The 21,410-nt window shown below is 47.6% G+C and overlaps 1 protein-coding gene across 1 annotated transcript; it reads right to left on the reverse strand.

The window, feature by feature from the left end:
- Window positions 1-10,542: 10,542 nt before the first annotated feature.
- Window positions 10,543-13,575, reverse strand: LOC134492059 (zinc finger protein 850-like). Its single transcript, XM_063296178.1, has one exon. It carries the CDS (start codon window positions 13,558-13,560, stop codon window positions 10,606-10,608), a length of 2,955 nt encoding a protein of 984 aa, XP_063152248.1. The 5' UTR covers window positions 13,561-13,575; the 3' UTR covers window positions 10,543-10,605.
- Window positions 13,576-21,410: the final 7,835 nt, after the last annotated feature.

Genomic DNA, 21,410 nt, shown 5'->3' on the forward strand with positions numbered 1-21,410 from the left:
CCTTGCGGCAAGACGAGCAGAAGGCAAGAGACAACGTTGGCCGCTGTACTTAGAATGTAATTTTATTTACGCAGCCACCCAAAATAGTTTTCTTTCTGAGACCCAAAAATAATTAGAAGCATTTAGAGCAGCGCCAGGTTTAAAGGACTGGACCGCAAAGCAGGATTTATGCAGGTCAATCAAATGAGAGGAGACTCCCTCCAGCAACCGTACCCCAGCTGCGGTCTTCCAGATGTTTGGGACTTCAACTTCCAACACATCTGGAAGACACCAGATTGGGAAAGGCCCCTCTGGGGCATAACTGGCCACCTTCAGTTGGAAAGAATTGGGTGCGGGACGTGGAGAGGGAGTCACATCCTAGAAACCAGTGTTTTTATATTTATTTATTTATATTTCAAATTTCCATCACCACCCATCTCCCCCCGTGGCAACTTTAAAATGCGTGGATTTCAACTGCCAGAATTCCCCAGAGAACATGCTGGCTGGGGAATTCTGGGAGTTCAAGTCCACATGTCTTAAAGTTGCCATGGTGGAAAAACACTGATACAAAACAGATCAGTTAGTTTTCTGTTTGGGAGTTGCTGCTCAGCCAGGAGAAAGCGGCCCTTCCTCAATGGCTGTTTCCACCATGCAGGGCCTTCTTGGTGGTGACCTCCCACTTCTGGAACCTTCCACAAAAACAGGTGCAAACTGCCACTGCCCTGCTGGCTTTTCAGGATGCAGATGGCAGGTACGTATGTATTACATGCATATATTACATTTAAATACCTTGGCACAATAATAATTTATAATAATACTGTAATAATAATAATAATAATAATAATAATAATAATAATAATAATATGGTGCACGAGAGATTGCAGCCCCTGTCCCCCCCAATCTTTTATGCTCACAATCACAAAAAGTGCAATTAAGGCTGTGGGATTAGGATGGCCAAGATCAACTATACTATACTCTAAATTATACATATATATTTAAGATGAACTTAACTTTCAGCCCCAAATCTTGTCCACATGTTTCTTGGTCAGCTGCTTTCAAACAGTGTTTCTGAAGCTTTGCAGGGCGTATGAAGGCAGGAAGATTAACATTCTGAAAAACTTGTTTTCTGCCTGATAAATCTTGTAGTTCCTAGAAAGAAATTGAAGATCATGTTTTATTTCTGTTTTATCAGTTATCAGAAACTCACAGCAACATGCCCAGCCTTATCCTTCTATGCTATTTTACCTTCACAGCAACCTGGTTAACAGCTGGAGAGAGGGGAAAAAATCGCTGAAAATTGCTTTAAAAATGCTTGTTAAAGTTGAGCAAGAATTTAAAACCAGGATTGGCTATACTATAGTCCTGTTCACACATGGTTAACTGAACCATGGAGGCAGAATGTCGCATGACCAGGAAACTCCAAAAAAAGAAAGAACTTGGAGTGTCTGTTAAAATATTCTGGCCGTTTGGGTGATCTGGCTGTGGACTGAAATATAATGGTCTGAACTGCTACTTGGAATTCTTGTAAATACCATTTTTCAAAGTAGCATTTTAAAAAACCATCTAAAAATTGGATGTAGTTTTTGAACAGATTTAAATGATTTTAGAAAATGTTTATTATTTTAATTGTACATTCCTCATCCTCTGGAGTGTTTACATTAAATTACAGGGAGTCCTTGGCATACATCCATTTGTTCAGTGACCATTCAAAGTTATGGCGGTGCTGAAAAAACGGACTTACGACCAATCCTCAAGTTATGGCTGTCTCACCCCAGCTCTTGATTACAACGTCCCAAGGAGCCACAGTCATGTGATCGCCATTTGTGACCTTCCCTGCCGGCTTCCCACAAGCAAAGTCAATAGGAAGGTTGCAAGAGTCCCCCTTGGATGGGGGGGAGATGGGCGGTGACAAAATTTGATAGATAAATAAAATAAAAGTGGCTCCAGTAAGTCCCCACCCCAGGCTCTCCTGCACTTGCACCATGCCACGCTCTCCACTCCACGCCTTCCTATGCTGGTGCTACACTGCAGCACCTCCGTCCCCCAGCGTTCCCCAACTCATCTGCAGCCTGTGCCAGGCCTCCCAGGCTGACATTGTGCTTTATAACCGCATCGCTTAGTGATGGCAGTCCTGGTGCCAATTGCCATCATGCCCTGAGGAACACCTGTACTGAACATTTCGGTTCTCCTCCACCCTACCCAAATCCAGCCAGCTTAATTTCTAGAAAAACCACCATAAGAACAGCTGGATGGGTTAGAGAGCCCCGCAGAAGAGCTTGTTCCCAGAACGGGAGGTCTTTGACATCCCTTGAGATAGGAACTGGGCTGGCCTTTCCCGGATGCCTTGGGGATGCTGGGCACGAGCTGGGAATTGTCTGCTTGCCCAGCCATGGCTCATGGGCTCCATCCCCAAACCGCAACAGAGGGCCCGGATGCCACCCTGCAGCGCTTCATCCTTCTGCTTTGCTCTGCCCCAACCCCCTCGCCCTTTCCGACGCCAAGGCAAGCCCCCCCCCTCCCGGGAACCAACGCGCCTTACCCAGAGAGGCCAGCGTCCCGTAGTTCTCCACCATGACCTCCCGGTAGAGCACCCGCTGCTCCGGGTCCAGCATCACCCACTCCCCCCGGGTGAAGCGCACGGCCATTTCCTCGGTCACCGGTCCCTGAGGCGAGGGGGAAAGACAAGCGTGCCCGAGAGCCCCGTGACCCAGAGAGCATGGCGCGCCTCCCTCCTGTGAGCCCGGGCCAGCTTTCCCCAGAGAGGGGGCTTTACAGCCCCTCGAGGGGTAGACTAGCTGTGGAGGTTGGGAGGAGCAGGCCAGCACAACTCAGACCATCAGGCTGGAGAAAGCTGCTTAAATAATCCCCCCCCAAGTGGTGTTGAGCAAGCGTGTGTGCACACACATGTGCACAATGGCATGAGGGAGGCTCGGGGGGGGGGGGCTTGGGCCAGCGCCTCCCCCAAGCTCCAGCGGCAGGGTGGGACATAGGGAGGGTGCTGGACGAAGCGGGGGAGGAGACCCGGCTCTGCCCCCCATCAGGCACAGAGGCTCCCTGGGGACTCTGGGCCAGCCCCTCCCTCTCAGCCCAAGGGACGGCGTGGTCTGGGGGTGGAGGGGCTGGACTAGGAGTGGGGACCCTATTCCGGCCCTCCTCGGCCAGGGAAGGAGGGAACCACCGCCTGGGCGCTTCCTCCCTGAACGCCCACCTGGCGGTCGACAGCTGGACCCTGGAGAGCCGACGGAGAGGCAGGGACAGTCCCCGACGAGGCCGTGCAGCCAACCCAGCCAGGTGGGCTGCTCAGAAACGGGCACCCCACCCGCAGCAGCCCTGCCAAGGCAGGCGGCACGCGCTGCCACTCGTTCAGAGCCAGCCCAGCCCCCTCCCCGGGTCCGAGCGCTGAGGCTGCCTGGTGGCAACGAAAGGCTTGCAAGGGGGAAACTAGGCTCAGGCGAGGCCGAGTTCCCAACTTTTCGACCACATCCTCTACTAGTAAAAGAAGGCGCTCTGAAGTGGTGGTGGTGATGATGGGAGAGGAGTCAGTGGAAGAACGTTCACTTTGAAAACTGAGAAAGCCACCCAGCCCTCACCCCCCACACCCCTCCAGTGGTTAAAGGAATAGAGGTGGTGCACCTAGAGAAGCATGAAGCATCCACCTGGCAGGGGGTGCCAAGCGCGAGGGGCCCCCCAGAAGCGTTGGCAACTCTCCCCTGCCGCGGATCGGTGGCCTCGGGGAGGGGAATGCAAGGCGTTGATGTCGTGGGCGGGAAGATGAAGGGGGAAGGATGCTTGTGGGCTTTGGAGGAGGGGAGCCTTGCGGAGGGGTCAGGTGGGGGTGGCACGAGAGAAGGGCAGACGCATGGGTAGCGGGCAGCATGCAAATGAATGGAAGAATGAAGTGCCTTCTGTTGCCTCTGAGCCAAAGATTATTATTATTTTTGGTGCCTTTGAGTCAGTCTTGACTCCTGGGGACTGCCTGGACAAGTCCCCGAAGTTTCCTTGGCAAGATTTTCAGAAGCAGTTTGCGTTGCCTAGGGCTGAGAGGGAAGGACTGGCCCAAGGTCACCCAGCTGGCTTCATGCCTAGGGCAGGACTGGAACTCAGGTTCTCCCGCTTTCTAGCCTGATTCTTACCCCCTACGCAAAATGATCTATCAGTAATATCTTCCATTTGCGTCAAATTCTTCTGCAGTAACACTATATCCAGTGCCTTTCACTAAGGAAAATTCCTTCTTATCCCCTCTGTGGCATCACACTCCCGCAAATCTGAACAACTGTGCTTTTGAAATGGCTACATGAATATTCACATTCATCTTTAAAATGCTTTGTATCACTATATGTATTCGAATCCAACATTTTCTAGCTTTTTTACAAGCCTCCCAAGCATGATGAAATGACCCATCATGCTTTCTGTATTTCCAGCATAGATACAAATGAACTTTATACATTCTAGATAATTTTTCTGGTGTCATACACGTCAACAGTACATCATTTTATAAAAATTCTCTTTTAAATTGTAACATAATGTGAATTTCAGTCCTTTCAGCCACATATTTTCCCATTGTTCCATCTGTACGTTATAACCAAAGGCTTTGGCCCATTTTATCACATACTCTTTAATTTCTTCTGCCTCTGTTTCAAATATCAGTAAAGTCTATATATTTTAGCAATTACATGTTCATCATTTGCATACAGTGATTCAGTTTCAAATTCTGTCTTACCATGTTCAATTCCAAATGTCCTTTTGTAATTTAGAGTTTTAAATTGAACTTAAAAAAAAAAAGTTCAGCAGACTCCACAAATCGTTTCTCACATTCTGGGCATTCATAGGGTCTCCCTCCAGTGTGAATTCTCTGATGTCGCACCAGGTGTGATTTCTGGGAAAAACATCCCACACAGAACACACAGAGGCGATGCATTCCCTGTGTGCAGCTTCCGGTGGATCAAAAGGAGGGACCAAAAGGAGGGACCGGTGAGCAAAGGATTTCCCGCACACGGAGCATGTGGAGAGTCCCCCCTGCTTCCTTGGAGGGGACCTTCGGTCGAAGGGCTTCCCCCCCTGCATGGTTTCCGGGGGCTGCTCGCTCACAGGGCTTTCTAACCAGAGACAATTTGCAAGCAAAACTTGGGCCACAGGTTTTTCCAGGCGGCACCTGCCGGATGAACTTTAATCTCAGATCAGTCAACACCATTTAAAAAAATTTAAGGACATTAATTCATTGACAGGCCTTTATCAGACATTCCAGTTCTTCAGGCCACGTTTGAAACATCCCAGAAATGTCTGCTTTAAAAATATTCTAGAGCTTTCCACAGAGATACGTTACCGCTTTGGATTCTGTCGTGGGTTCCAGAGGCAGCCAAAGCGACTGGTCCACATTGATCCATTAGATCATGCTGAAGATGAAGATTCCTCCGCTGTTGCAAATTGGGAAGACCCAATTTCATTTGAAGTCGGGAAAAATCCTTATGGTTTCTTTATTTGTTTCAATTTTTGCCACCACCCGTCTCCCCCCAAAGCGGGGGACTCGGCAGTTTACAAGCAGGATTTAAAATCATCATCCCCGCTTGCACCCAAACTTTCCAATAGAATGATTTAAATATTCATCAGTCTTGTTATCAAAATCTCAGTCTACTTCCCAGTATGGCTCAAAGATTTCTCACTGCCTGTGCTCCTAGAAATAAAACATGTATTATACGCTGTTCCAAGAACTTGCCATGACAGCAGATAAAACAGGTAACAACTTTCCAACTTAGCCCACGAGGACCAATATTTATCTATCTATCTATCTATCTATCTAATTGATCCCTGCCCATCTCCTCCCATCGGGGGACTCTGGGCGGTTTACAACAATCGATCAAAAACAACAACCATAACATACACAGAATAAAACACAATAATAAATAATATAAATAAGGGTAAAAATAAAGAATCCAGATGGTGAAGAATCTAAAACAGTCCCAAGTGTGGGAGGAGTGGTCTATAGCAACCATCCCCGTGTAGGTCTATTCCCCTCTCCACCCCAAGTGGAGATATTCATACAATATTCAAGTATGTTTTAATTCTAAAGACCCCCAGGCTACCCGGTGAGTCTGGAGGAGAAGAGGCAACCGAGATGGTGCTGGCCTGGGCGTAGGGGAAATTCTGTTGGGGAGAGATCCCCCCGGAAAAAGATCCTCCCAGAAATCTCTCTATGGAGTTGCTATGAGCTGGCACAGACTTGATGGCACATAATCAATTAAAAAGGAAAAAAAAAAAACAATTTCCGAAGGCTGACAGCGTTTTCCCTTGCCACTGGCTCATAACAAGGAGAGTCAAGGCAGTCACTTTATGGTTCTTTTGAATGCCTTATTTCTTTCCCGGACTTACATTCTGCTAGCATCTCTGGGATCTCCAACTCTAAAAAATTCAAGTGTTCAGGAACTCTTTTTTTGTAATTAATATTTGTTAGATACATTATTTACAAAATAAAACAATAAAAATTTAGGGAAAAAAGGGAAAGGAAAGGATAAGTAAATAAGGAAGAAAGAAAAAAGAAATAAAGGATCAGCTTCCAATCTTCTTTACAGCAGTTATAAATGCAATTACATTTTATCCTCTTTCTCTAAGGCTGCATCGTGGTTCCCTTCTTTCCATATTCTACCCTTTCTAATCATCAAACCCATAAATCACAAGGTCATTTTTTCCCTTTTCAGCAGAGAGTCCATAAAGGGTTTCCACTCGCTAACAAATCTACTCCTTGTCTTTTCCCTCACCAAACAAGTCGACTTTGCCATGTCTGCATATTCTGTCCCCTTCACCAACCCTTCCCCCCTTGTGGGTGTTTCAGAGTCTTTCCACCTTTCAGCACACAATAATCTCCCCGCAGTTGCTGTCTACACAAACAACCTTCCCCAAGTCTTTTCTAGTTGCCTGTCCATTTGTCCCAGCAGGAAAAGTTCCGGTTCCAGGTGAATATTCACCTTTAAAATGCTTTGCATCGCTTTATGTATTTGAACCTAACATTTTCTAGCTTTTTTACAAGTTCCCCGAGCATGATAAAATGACCCTTCATGTTTTCCGTATTTCCAACATAGATATGAAGGACCGTAATACATTCTCGATAATTTTTCTGGGGTCATATACCAACAGTACATCATTTTATAAAACTTGTCTTTTAAACTGTAACGTAATGTGAATTTCAGTCCTTTCAGCCACATATTTTCCCATTGTTCCATCTGTATGTTATAACCAAAGGCTTTGGCCCATTTTATCACACACTCTTTAACTTCTTCTTCTTCCTCTATTTCAAATTTCTGTAAAAGCTTATACATTTTAGCAATTACATGTTCATCATTTGCACATACAGTGATTCCGTTTCAAATTCTCTCTTACCTTGTTCAATTCCAAATGTCCTTTTGTAATTTAGAGTTTTAAATTGAACTCTTGGTTTTTTTCCCTTGCTGTATAAACCTAGACACATCTTTCTGCCATTGCTTAAATCAGTTGTCAAGATAGGTATTGTTTGAAACAGAAACATTCAAGGCCAGGGGTGTCCAACCTTTTGGCTTCCCTGGGCCACACTGAGTGAAGAGGAATTGTCTTGGGCCACACATAAAATATATAATATAGTCAATGTATATAAGTAATAAAACTTCATTTATTTTTCATATTTTTTATTATAAAATTTTTAAAAAGAGGGCAACATAAAACTAGCAGCATATTTGACTTGGTTTTTGTGAGACTGATGCATCTAGCCGAAAGGGATCGGCCCTAAATTAGGCTGACCCTATTTCCTTGAGACAAAAATGGGACGTTGGGATGCAAAAATGGGACGGGGTTAAACTTGCGTGATATTCCGTATCGGTCCCTGTGGCGTTGTTTCCCAGCGCGAGGGGCAGTCAAGCTGGCATCTCACAGCAGCAAGGCAAGGCAGAGCAAGGCTGATCTGGAAGGCTGATACCTCACGGCAGCAGAGTTTCCCTGGCGTAGCAGGGCAAGAGGCAGGCACTAGGACCGGCACGGAATTACAGCCGGGCTCCGAAGCGGAACTCCACGCAGCCAGTCTCGGAGCCCGCAACAGCAGGATATGAGCCAGCAAGACTCAGAGATGGCGGTGACAGTGAGGCGAGCACCAGCAGCAAGCCGGGGGGGGGGGGCAGCAACAGCAAGAATCGACCCAGTGACAGGCTCGGCAGCGGCGAGGTGGTCAGCAGCAGTTTCGGGTGCGATGATGAGGCAGGGCGAAGGGGCGGGGTCTGACACGTGGGCGGGGCAGGACTTCTGAGGCGATTCTGGAGCAGAGGCTGGAGGCGGATCTGGGAGCTCGATAGGACGGTCGTCTCCAGCAACCAGCTCTTCTCCTGAGTGCCTTTTATTGCCTCGAATCTCCCGCTGGTGGCGGGCGGGAGCCAATCGCCTCTCGGGCTCTTGGGCTCTTTCTTCTGCCCTCCATGCAGAATAGGCTGCCGAACACGCGCACTGATAAGCGGCTTCTCAAAAAACGGGACAAAATGGACATTTACATTAAAACGAGGGGAAAACGTTTTGGGGCCGCATTACTAGCTGTTCAGGGCCGCGGGTTGGACACCCCTGTTCTTGGCAATACATTCATTTTTATCACAGAAATTCTACCCAACAATGACAATTGTAATTTTTCCCATCTTAACATATCCTTCTTGATTTCATCCCATGCCTTAACATAATTATTTTGAAATAACATTCAATTCATATTAGTCATAACAACACCCAAGTGTCTTACTTTTGTCTCAATCTTAAAACCAGTTTTTTCCATCAATTCCATTTGGCCTTCTGTTTTCATATTTTTTGTTAACATCTTTGCCTTTTGGCTATTAACATTAAAACCAGCTAAAGCACCAAAATCCTTTTAATTTTTCCATTAATATTTCTGTTCCCTCCAAAGGGTGCACCAAATCATCAGCAAATTCCATTTTTCCCTCAGCTTCTCTCGGCTGTGCTGGAGCATACTTATTTATTTCTTGGATTCTCTGCCAAACTCCCAAAAGACTCTTGGTGGCTTACAAGATGTTAGTGCGAACCCTTTCTGTCTTTGGAATTTTTCTATGTGAAGCTCCTGAAACAATCCTTTATTATTAACCTGACACCTGACTGGACAGCCCTGGCTACTCTTGGAAAGCTTGGCAGTGTTGGATGGGAGACCACCAGGAACTCCTTGGGCTCTCGGATGGGCAGGAAGCTAAATATATATCCAAGAGGACTACGGGATCTCCCTGTCGTTTAGGTGCAATGAAATCACCAGGGAACTTCCATGACCTCTCTTTCCCTTAGCAGCCCAAACAGGGCCTCCTCCTTCTGTTGTGGGGAAGAGACCCTTGGGGGTTCTGCCATGTGTGAACACGAGTACAAATGGGGGCAGGCAGGGGCTGTGGTGGAGACACTGTTAACCCGTCATTTGCGCAATCTTTCCCCCCTCAGACAGCATTTCTCCAATGTCTCACAGATGCTGTGCCAGGAAAGCATTTGCCTCACCGGTTAGCACACTGCTCGAGAATGATGAGCTTTCTTGGGTTTATTAAGAGATTTTTCCGTCTTCACATTTTCCACACTGCAAACATTGATGACATCTTTCTCCCGTGCGGCCTCGCAAGTGTGTGCAAAAGATTGGCTTCTCTCTGGTATGGATCCTCTGGAGTGTAAACAAACAGGATTTCTGCTGAGGCGTTTCTGGGGTCTCTCCTGCGTGGACCGTTTGGAGTGCAAGCAGCGCACCAAAGCAGGAAAAAGATTTGCCACACTGGAAGCACTAATAGGGATTCTCTCCTGTGTGAACCCTTTCGTGCGCGCCAAGAACATCTGTCCGGGAAAAGGATTTCCCCCACTCCAAATATTCACACAGTCTGTCCCTTTTGTCAACTTTCTGATGTTTCTCTCAGACTGATGTCTCTACAAAGCATTTCTCACCCTCCCCCCCACCCCCCGGAAGTCTTTCGCCCTGTGTGGACTCTCTGATGAGTCACTCATGCTGCTTCGAGGTCAAAACATTCCCCACATTGATGTAATTTTACCGATTCGGTTCATCTGAAGGTTTCCTGATCGTGAAAAACATCTCTCACACACCGAATATGTAGGATTACCGTTCTGTTACTGAATGTTCTAGTGAATGTTAATGTGGGACTTTGGAGAAAAACATTTCCCACATTGTTCACCACTGAAGGGTTTTTCTCCAGTATGGATTCTCTGGTGCATATTCAATTTTGATTGGCAAGGAAAAGCTTTCTCACTCTACACACTTGTCAGCTCTCTCTCCTGTGTGATTTCCCATGTTCACCTGAAGATCTGATTATCAGGTCAAACGGTTGCCACATTCTGAGCACTGATAAGGTTTTTCAAAGGGGTGAATTCTCCGAAGCTGCAAAATGCGAAGCATTTATGGGGTGTCTCTCCTATATGTGCTCGGTTGTGATTTCTAAGGGATGATGGACAAGCCAATGCTCTCCTGCAGTCAAAACATTTGCCATTTTTTCCCCTATGTCAACTTTCATATGACTAAGGGCTGATGTACTATGAAAAAGAGTTCCACACTCGATGCATTGATAGAGCTTTTCCCCTGTGTGTTTGCTGATATTCAGAAAGTCCCGCCTTTTGAGAAAAACCTTTCCCACATTCTGCTTATCTGTATGGCTTCGCTCCTGTATGGATGCTCTGATGCCTTCGAAGGTGTTGCTTTTGGGAAAAGCATTTCCCACACTCCCCACATTTGAATGGTTTCTCCCCCGTGTGGATTCTCTGATGAATCCGAAGCAGTGTTGCTGAGGTAAAACTTTTCCCACACTCCCCACATATATACGGCTTCTCTCCTCTGTGCCCCTTCTGGTGTCTCCGAAGTTCAGCAGACTCCACAAATCGTTTCTCACATTCTGGGCATTCATAGGGTCTCTCTCCAGTGTGAATTCTCTGATGTCGCACCAGGTGTGATTTCTGGGAAAAACATCTCCCACATTCTAGGCACTTTTTGTTCTTCTCCCCTCTGTGTGATTTTATTCCTTTGTGAAGTTTCTCATGTACCGAAAGCTTTGATTTCCAAGTAAAGACCTTCCCACATTGCCCGCACTTGTAAGGTTTCTCTCCTGTGTGAATTCTCTCGTGGTTTCTAAGATATTCTTTGTGAGCAAAAGATTTCCCACACTCTAGACATTGATAAGGTTTTTCTCCAGTATGATTTCTCTGATGCTTCAAAAGAGTATCTTTCCTGGAAAAACATTTATCACACTCCAAGCATTTATGGGGCGTCTCTCCTACATGTATTAGGCGGGTGTGATTTGTCAGGGATGATGAACAAGAAAATGCTTTCCCACAATCTAAACATTTGTAATTTTTTTCTTCTGTGTGAACTTTCATATGACGTGTGAGGTTTGATTTCCTACGAAAAAATGTTCCACACTCCATGCATTGAAAGGGTTTCTCCCCTGTGTGAATGTTCTGATGTTCTGAAAGTACTGTTTTTTGAGAAAAACATTTCCCACATTCTATGCATTTATATGGTGTCACACCTGTATGGACCCACTGATGCCTTCCAAGGTACTGTTTTTGTGAAAAGCTTTTCCCACACTCCCCACATTTGTACGGCTTATCTCCTCTGTGACCATTCTGGTGTCTCCGAAGCTCAGAAGCAGCCAAAAATCGTTTCTTACATTCTGAGCATTCATAGGGTCTTTCTCCAGTGTGAATTCTCTGATGTCGCACCAGACTTGATTTCCCAGAAAAATATTTCCCACAGTCTACACATCTGTATGGTGTCACTCCTGTATGGACCCTCTGATGCCTTCCAAGTTGTTGTTTTTGGAAAAAGCATTTCCCACACTCCCCACATTTATAGGGTTGCTCTCCTTTGTGCCCTTTCTGGTGTCTCTGAAGTTCAGCAGACTCCACAAATCGTTTCTCACATTCTGGGCATTCATAGGGTCTGTCTCCGGTATGAATTCTCTGATGTCGCAGCAGGCTTGATTTGGTGGATAAGCATTTCCCACATTCTAGGCACTTTTCGTTTTTCTCCTGTGTGTGTGTTTTCTCATGGATCCGAAGAGATGAATTCTGAATGAAACTTTTTCCACACTCGAAGCATTTATAAGGTCTTATTCCTGTGTGAGCCTTCTCATGGACCCGAAGCTGTGAGATGCGAGTAAAGCCCTTCCCACACTGCCCACACTTGTAAGGTTTCTCTCCTGTGTGAAGCCTCTCGTGGTTTCTGAGATATTCTTTGTGACAAAAAGATTTCCCACACTCCGGACATTGGTAAGGTTTTTCTCCTGTATGAATTCTCTGATGCCTCAAAAGAGTTGCTTTACTGGAAAAACATTTATCACACTCCACACATCTATGGGGCATTTCATATGCATTATGAGATACTCCATAAATATGCATCCGGCTGTGATTTCTAAGGGATGATTGACAAGAAAATGCCCTCCCACACTCTAAACATTTGTAATTTTTTTCCCCCGTGTGAACTTTCACATGACATCTGAGGCCTGTTGCTGTACGGAAAAATGTTCCACACTCGATGCATTGATAGGGCTTCTCCCCTGTGTGAATGTTCAAATGTTCCCAAAGTCCTCCCTTTTGTGCAAAACACTTCCCACATTCCACACACTTGTATGGCCTCTCCCCTGTGTGGATTCTCTGATGAATCAGAAGCTTTGCTGATGAAATAAAACTTTTCCCACACTCCCCGCATTCATAGGGTTTTTCCCCTATGTGCCTCAACTGGTGTCTGTGAAGTTCAGAAGAATCCACAAATCGTTTCTCACATTCTGGGCATTCATAGGGTCTCTCTCCATTGTGAATTCTCTGATGTCGCACCAGGTGTGATTTCTGGGAAAAACATTTCCCACATTCTAGGCACTTTTCGTCTTTCTCCCCTCTGTGTGTTTTCTCATGGCTCCGAAGAGATGAACTTTGAGTGAAACTTTTTCCACACTCGAAGCATTTATAAGGTTTTATTCCTGTGTGAGCCTTCTTATGTGCCCAAAGATGTGAGTTGCGAGTAAAGCCCTTCCCACATTGCCAGCACTTGTAAGGTTTCTCTCCTGTGTGGCACTTCTCATGGATCTTCAGAATCGGTTTCGGATTATATGATTTGCTAGACTCCAGACATTTATAAGGTTTCTCTCCAGTGTGGATTTGCACATGTTGAAGAAGCTTAGACTGTTGAGCACAGCACAGCCCACACTGTCCACATCTGCAGGGCTTCTCTTCAGTGGGGCCCTTTGGAGGTCTAGAAAGACATCTTCTCTCAGGAAACCTTTTCAGGTGCTTCTGCCATTCCTGAGGTCTCCTTCCCCAGTGGAGTCGCTGATGGGCTCCAAGGTCCGAGCCTCTAGCAAAACGCTTTCCGCACTCTCCGCATTTGTAGGGCCTAAGTCTGGGGTGGCCCCTGAGATGTTTGGCAAAGCCCCACACTCCAGGAAAGGATTTGCCACACTCCACACACAGATGCGATCCATTCCCTGTGTGCACCTTCCGGTGGATCAAAAGGAGGGACCGGTAAGCAAAGGATTTCCTGCACGTGGAGCAGGTGGAGAGTCTCCCCTGCTTCCTCGGAGGGGACCTTGGCTTCCCCCCCTTCATGGTTTCCGGGGCTGCTCACTTGCAGGACTTTCTAACCAGGGACAGGATTTTTCAGGCGGCACCTGCCGAAGGAAAAAGAAGTCAAGAAGAAGATTCATGCTTCAGCTCCAAAAATAGCCCGAACAATAGCTAGGAGACACCTTACATGAGCTGTGGGTTACTGGGTAATCACAGTTTAGTCAAGGAACGTATAACTTCTTGGCTGAAGGCTGCCCCCAGCCTTGGAGGAGTTATTTGTTTAGTCGCTTCCGACTCTTCGTGACTTCATGGACCAGCTCACGCCAGAGCTTCCTGTCAGTCGTCAACACCCCCAGCTCCCCCAGGGACGGGTCCGTCACCTCTAGAATGTCATCCATCCACCTTGCCCTTGGTCGGCCCCTCTTCCTTTTGCCCTCCACTCTCCTTAGCATCAGCATCTTCTCCAGGGTGTCCTGTCTTCTCATTGTTTGGCCAAAGTATTTCAGTTTTGTCTTTAATATCGTTCCCTCAAGTGAGCAGTCTGGCTTTATTTCCTCTTGGAGGAGTGGGCTAGGGCAAAACCCAATTTTACTGCACAGCCTTATTTCCTCTTGGAGGAGTGGGCTAGGGCAAAACCCAATTTTACTGCACAGCCTTCATGTTTTATAAAAGTGAAATATAATTCACATGGCCTTTCTCCAGTCTCCGATTTCACCATTTCCCCCTCCACTTCCATTTAATGCCACAGTTTGGGGGTCTCTGGGGCTGTCCTGTCAGGGCCACCGACCCACCTGGCCCCCTCCTCTTCCTCTTCCTTCTCCCCTCCCTCTTTCTCCCTCCTCTCATTTACCTCTCCATTCGCTTTTCCCCTCGTCCCCCCTTTTCTCTCCAAGGCTCCTTCGACCGCCCCAAAACGTCTTGCAAACGTCTCTTTGGAGAAACATCCCTCAACAAGGGGCTGCCCCAGCACAATCCCCTCAGGCCCAAGCGGGGGAAACGCCGGTTTTCTGGGATTCCGCCCAGCCTCGTGAAGCTAAACCGGACCGAGCCGAACACGGGCGCGAGCGCGAAGAAACCCCCTCCTCTCTCTCAGGACGAAGCGCCAGGAAAGGGGGTCCCTGCTGGGCTGGGGCGACCCCAGCGCCGCCCACGCCGTTCCAGCCTCCCTTTTCCGCAGGAGACCCCCCGCCGCCCCCGGGAGGCCCGTCTCCGCCCGATTACGTTCCGGGGCCGCTCCGGGCCGGGCAGCCGCGTCTCCCTCCGGCCGAGCGAGGCTCCCTCCGGCTCCGGCTCCGGCTCCGGCGCCGCCGCGCTCAGCCCGGCCCCGCGCCCGCAGGCCGCGCATGCCCAGCAGGCCCCGCGGGGCCCGGACCAGGCGGGGGCGCCCCGTTCTCCTCCACGCGGGGGGGAGCCCTCCTGGAGGCCGCGGGGGGCGCGGAGCCCACCTCCGAGAGCCCCCGGGGGGGGGCGAGGTGGAGACGCAGCGCGGGCGGGGGCGGGACTTCGGGCCTCCTCAAGGCCTCCGCCTCCTCCCCGCGGCCCCGCCTTCTGCATGCAAATGAGGGGGCTGGCGGGGCTCCCTGGAGTGGCGACCGGCCCAGATGGTGCCTCTCCTGCGGGGGGGGGGCTGAAGCTGGAGCCCCCCAGCTGGGGACGGTCGCCTCCCCCCCGTCAGTGCCGCGCCCCCCTCCGGAGAGGGGGCTCCTCTGCCCCCCCCCGGCTGCCGGCCTGGCCCCTCTGGCGGGGGAGCTTTCCCCGCGCCGAGGAAGGAGCGCTGCGTTCCGCGTCTCCGCTCGCAGGTTCTTGCCCGATCCTTGGCGGGAATCGGGCGTTGCTCGCCTGCCCGGGGGAGCAACACTTTGGGCTTTTCTCCCGCTCCTTGAAAGCGTTTTGTTGCTGGCGGCTCCCTGCGCAGGTCTCCGCGGCGTCCCTGGCAACGTCTGGGGAAGGGGTTGCCCTCTCCCCCTCCTTCCCGCGGCTGGCAGAGCCGGGCTGCCCAATGCGGCCCAGCCAGCCTCACGCGGGAGTCCGAACTGGAACTCAGGTCTCCGCACCGAGGCGGCCCGTGCCTGAAGTCGCTGGACGCTGGTGCGGGCACCAGATGGGTGACTGAGGAAGGAGGTGGCAGGCAGAGAGCGGGGCTGGGAGCACAGAGACCGCTGGGTCAGGGGCCCCAGGCCTCCCGCATTTCCTGGGCCCCAGACAGCCAGCGCAGTAAGGCATTGGGCTGCAGCAGGTATCTAGCCCTCATTAAGACGAGGCACCGTTCCTTTGGGGCAGCCCTGGAAGACTGTCTTAGGACACCAAAGGAAGGGAGGCCCTAATAAATTGTAATCACTTTGCTGTTTCCTGGATGGTATTACATTTTGTCATAGTGAATGTTTGTGGTATCAATTTTTAAAAGTTTGATGCATACGCACTTAACAAACGATTTTTAAAGATTGCCCCATAAATCTGCTTCTGTACATTAATACATTCTCTAAAAAAAATATAACAAATGATAACATGACTATCTGATATGGGTCAGTGAACCCTCAAGATTTTTACACCTCCAGCAAAGAAAACCTCAAATAAATTATTTGGGGAGACCAATGCACCCAAAATACAACTTTTCAATGAATCAACTTTAATCTCAGATCAGTCAACACCATTTAAAAAAATTTAAGGACATTAATTCATTGACAGGCCTTTATCGGACATTCCAGTTCTTCAGGCCATGTTTGAAACATCCCAGAAGTGTCTGCTTTAAAAATATTCTAGAGCTCTCCATAGATACTTTACTGCTTTGGGTTCTGTCATGGGTTCCAGAGGCAGCCAAAGCGACTGGTCCACATTGATCCATTAGATCATGCTGAAGATGAAGATTCCTCCACTGTTGCAAATTGGGAAAAAATCCTTGTGGTTGGTTTAAAATCATCATCCCCGCTTCCGCCCCAGCTTTCCAATAGAATGATTCAACTATTCATCAGTCTCGTTATCAAAATCTCTATCTACATCCCAATACGGCTCAAAGATTTCTCACTGCTTCAACTCCTGGAAATAAAATCTCTTTACCATAAGCCCTTCCAAGCACTTGTCATGACAGCAGGTAATATAGATAATAATTTTCCAACTTGACCCATGAGGGGCAATTGTCAAGTATGTTTTCATTCCTCATGAAGGTGCCTGATAAAATATTGGCCCAATGATATTGTTACGAGTCAGATAAATTAAAGGCAGCTAACCTTGATTTAGCTAAGGAAAACCTAGGAGGTCCACTATCCCAAATACATTTCCTAAACAACTATCCATTCAAAGGAAATAGTTATTTGTATTAACATAAAAATACCTCTAAGAACATAAGGAACAATATTCATTTTCATAACATTCCAGAAGCTTGAAGGAATTTGATGCCTTCTATTAACCTTCAATTCAGCCCTTTCTAAAAGTTTCAACGTATTTACTTCCACATACTGTAGTTAGAAATATTTTTGAGTCTATAAAGCCCCAAGTATTTAATATCCTCTGTAGAAGTCAAAAAAACCATCTCTCTACATCGCTGGAGTGGTATGTTAGGGCCCAAAGGAAGTAAATAAGAATTATCTCAATTTATTTTATAACCAGAATATTTTCCAAAATAATGTACAATCTTTAAAAGATACAAAGGAGCAGCTTCTGATCTTCTTTACAGCAGTTATAAATGCAATTACATTTTATCCTCTTTCTCTAAGGCTGCATCGTGGTTCCCTTCTTTCCATATTCTACCCTTTCTAATCATCAAACCCATAAATCACAAGGTCATTTTTTCCCTTTTCAGCAGAGAGTCCATAAAGGGTTTCCACTCGCTAACAAATCTACTCCTTGTCTTTTCCCTCACCAAACAAGTCGACTTTGCCATGTCTGCATATTCTGTCCCCTTCACCAACCCTTCCCCCCTTGTGGGTGTTTCAGAGTCTTTCCACCTTTCAGCACACAATAATCTCCCCGCAGTTACTGTCTACACAAACAACCTTCCCCAAGTCTTTTCTAGTTGCCTCTCCATTTGTCCCAGCAGGAAAAGTTCCGGCTCCAGGTGAATATTCACCTTTAAAATGCTTTGCATCGCTTTATGTATTTGAACCTAACATTTTCTAGCTTTTTTACAAGTTCCCCGAGCATGATAAAACGACCCTTCATGTTTTCCGTATTTCCAACATAGATATGAAGGACCGTAATACATTCTAGATAATTTTTCTGGGGTCATATACCAACAGTACATCATTTTATAAAACTTGTCTTTTAAACTGTAACGTAATGTGAATTTCAGTCCTTTCAGCCACATATTTTCCCATTGTTCCATCTGTATGTTATAACCAAAGGCTTTGGCCCATTTTATCACACACTCTTTAACTTCTTCTTCTTCCTCTATTTCAAATTTCTGTAAAAGCTTACACTTTTACATTTTTTTTCCTGTTTCGACGTTAGGGTGACCTACATCCCTAGAGGACAGAATCAAAGAGCGGACGTGCTATCAAGAAAACCCAAATTTGATGGATCAAGCAGGGGCGCAACTGGGGGGGGAAGCGGGGCATGTTCCCTGGGCGCCATGCCAGGGAGGCGTGAAAATGAGCGCTGGGGGGCACCAAAATGAGCATGGGGGTTGCCAAAATGGTCACGGAATCCATGTTTGCTCTGGGTGACAGAGACCCTAGTTGTGGGCCTGGGGTCAAGTGAAACCCTGCTGCCTCAACCTGTTCTCGGTGAGGGTGCCTTTTAAGAGTTTGACTTTCCCGCCATTTGCGATGGGGAGCCAATCGCCTTTTGAGCTCTTGAGCTCCCTTCGCTGCCCTCCACTGTTGAGCGCTGATTGGCTGCTGAGTCTCTTCATCAGAGACTCCACCAATCAGCGGATCTGAAGGCTCTTTGGACTTCGCCCCTTCACCGTCATCTGGATCTCTTCCTCCACACTGTCTTTGGAGTCCTCAGACTCCATCTTTACACTAAAGTTGGCCTTTGCGCAAATTCGGGTTGTGTGCCAGTTACACCCGTTCCTGGAACGAGAAGCCCTCCAAACAGTCACTCATGCCCTGGTCATCTCCCATATAGACTACTGCAATGCGCTCTACAGGGGGCAATCCTTGAAGAGTATCCGGAAGCTTCAGCTGGTCCAGAATGCAGCTGCGCGGGCCTTTTCTGGTGCCTCTAGGTCGGCACATATAACACCGTTGCTGTGCGAGCTGCACTGGGTGCCAGTTTGCTTCCGGGTTCAATTCAAGGTGTTGGTTATCACCTTTAAAACCCTACATGACATGGGGCCAGGTTACCTGAGGGACCATCTCATCCCCATTACATCAGCCCGCCCCACCCGATCATCCAGAGAGGGCATGTTGCAGACCCCGTCGATAAGAGAATTTCGTCTGGCGGGGTCCAGGAAACAGGCCTTCTCTGCAGTGGTGCCAACCCTTTGGAACATCTTGCCCCCAGAGGTGAGGCAGGCCCCTTCACTTCCGACCTTCAGGAGGGCCCTGAAGACTTGGCTCTGCCATCTTGCTTGGGGCGAGAAGGTGGGTAGCCATTTTTGGAGGTGGCTCGCACCCTAGAGCCCCTCCCACCAGCTTGGAATTTTATAGCCTCCTGGATTTTATATTTACTGCATTTTATATTTGTAATGTTTGATTTTTATGGGATTTTAATGTTCATTGTTGTAGCTTGATTTTATTGTAAGCCACCCAGAGTCCCTCTTTTGTGGGAGATGGGTGGTAATAAAATTTGAATAATAAATAATAAAATAACTAATTTTTAGCAATTACATGTTCATCATTTGCACATACAGTGATTCAGTTTCAATTTTTGTCTCATTTGTTCAAATGCAAAGGTCGTTTTGTAATTTAGACTTTTAAATTGAACTCTTGGTGTTTTTCCCTTGCTGTATGAATAGTCTTTATTGCAGTCTTTAACCAGCACAAGGAAAGTAGTATTTAAATATCCAAAAGTAAATTGACAGTATCAGGATAATTAGGAAAAGTACATAATTTTGGTCAAAACAGTATTCAATCAAAATACGCTGAGCGGCTTGCTCAGCCTACAGATATACAACAACAGAAAAAGATTAAAATTAATCTGGGTAAACATGAACTTTAAAAGAGCAGTGTAAAAGGCAAATACAGTACAGACACACAAACATATGTACATACAAATATATACGCATATTTGTAAATAATTAAAATTATCCAGAAGGGATTTAGACTATAAACTTCTCCTTCAGACCCCCGTCAGACTGTGGAAGGATACAGTATAATAGCTGACATGGCAAGTCAAAAGGAAGCCAATGGTTAACGCTGAGCCTGGGCCATTTCTGGCTATCCGTACGCAGGCAGCTTCAGCGGCTTCGTTATTCTCCGCCTGATTTTGCGTGCCGCCCGGCAAAACCGGGCAACCTTGCGTGTTCTTTCAGGATTGATGCCAGAAAGTAGAAATTGCTTATACGGTGGACTATTGTATCCCGTGTTGCTGGCCAGGAGTGGGGCAGTTAAGGCATTTCCAAGTGCTCTATAAAACTGGCATGTTCGATAGCTTCTACCTGTCCTCCGTCGCAAGGACGTACACGTAATGAACACGGTATCTTTTTGCATCTTCCCGCCAGAGGTGTGGAGGGAGCGCACTACATCGGGCTAAGGTAACGGCCCTTCTCTGATCTGGGATGTTAGGCGGTGTGAGGTACGTAGCCGGGGCCAGAGTGTCTCTCCGGCTCTCCGCCACGGGAAGCTGAGTGGCGATACCAGCTGTCCTGTCCCAGCCCAATCACACGCAACACAGGGAGGCAGTTGTAAAACTTTACTGAGGTAAACTTGTGAGGTAACGAACAGCTGGCAAGGAAGTGAACGTGCAAATGCACACGCTCTACAGAAACAAGCCCCCAAAGTCCCGTGAGCGTGCCTTAAGGGAGTTTAACGTTCAAAACAAGATTAGTCAGGAGTCAAGCCACATGGAGTCCGGGAAGCAGACGGTTGTCTCCAACCATCAGTCTGGGCTTGCGGCTCCCTTTTTAGAGAGGCAGAAGTGGGTGGAGCTTATGGAAGAGGGCGGGGCTTCTTTCCGGCGCACAGCCTCGCCGACCTCCTTCCCGCTCTCCTTTCTCCAGCACTGCGAGGGGGCGGCAGCTCTGAGCCTTCGTCCTCACCAAGCAGCGGCGCCTGTGCCTGCTGCTCGCTGACCAGCCCTGCCTCCTCCGACTGCTCAGGCGGCCGTTTATCTATTGCTGTCTGTCCGCCCTCCAACGCTACGTCAGAGGCTGGCCGCCCGTCCTTGTCCTCGTGTGACTCTGAGCCCAAACGCCCCATGACACCAGCATCTGTTTCACGATGTCGAACAGCGGTTGCTTAATTTTGGCCCTCGCCTGCTCGTAGCCCAGAGCTAGGAAGTAAGCGGTGGAAAGTCCTAGGAGAAAGAGCTTACTGTAAACGGCTTGTTTTCACCCACTTTGAAATCTGTCTTCTAATGGCAGCGCAGCTAAGCCCATAGGGAGAGGGGCAGCTTCAGCCAGGAATGTAACACGGCCTGCCATATTCTGGTCTCCATTTTCACCATTCATTCCAGCCTCCGTGCGTTCCCTTGCCACAGAAGCCGAGACGCATCTTTCTGCCATTGCTTAAGTGCTGCATCAAGATAGGTATGGACTGACACAGAAACATCGTTCTAGGTACTACATTCATTTTTAGCACAGAAAGTCTCGCCAACAATGACAATTCTAATTTTTCCCATTTTAACGTATCTTTCTTGATTTCCTTCCATGTCATGATTATTTATAATTATTTTGAAATAACATACAATTCATATTAGCCATAATAGTACCCCAGTGTTTTACTTTTGTCTCAATATTAAAAGCGGTTTTTTCCATCAATTCTATTTGGACTTCTGTTTTCGTATTTTTTGTT

This window comes from Candoia aspera, chromosome 2 (genome assembly GCF_035149785.1).
Source record: "Candoia aspera isolate rCanAsp1 chromosome 2, rCanAsp1.hap2, whole genome shotgun sequence".
Classification (NCBI taxonomy): domain Eukaryota; kingdom Metazoa; phylum Chordata; class Lepidosauria; order Squamata; family Boidae; genus Candoia; species Candoia aspera.

What these genes read in the sequence shown, in the direction of transcription:
- LOC134492059 (XM_063296178.1), bottom strand. Translation starts at nt 13,560, where the DNA reads ATGAAGGGGGGGAAGCCAAGGTCCCCTCCGAGGAAGCAGGGGAGACTC.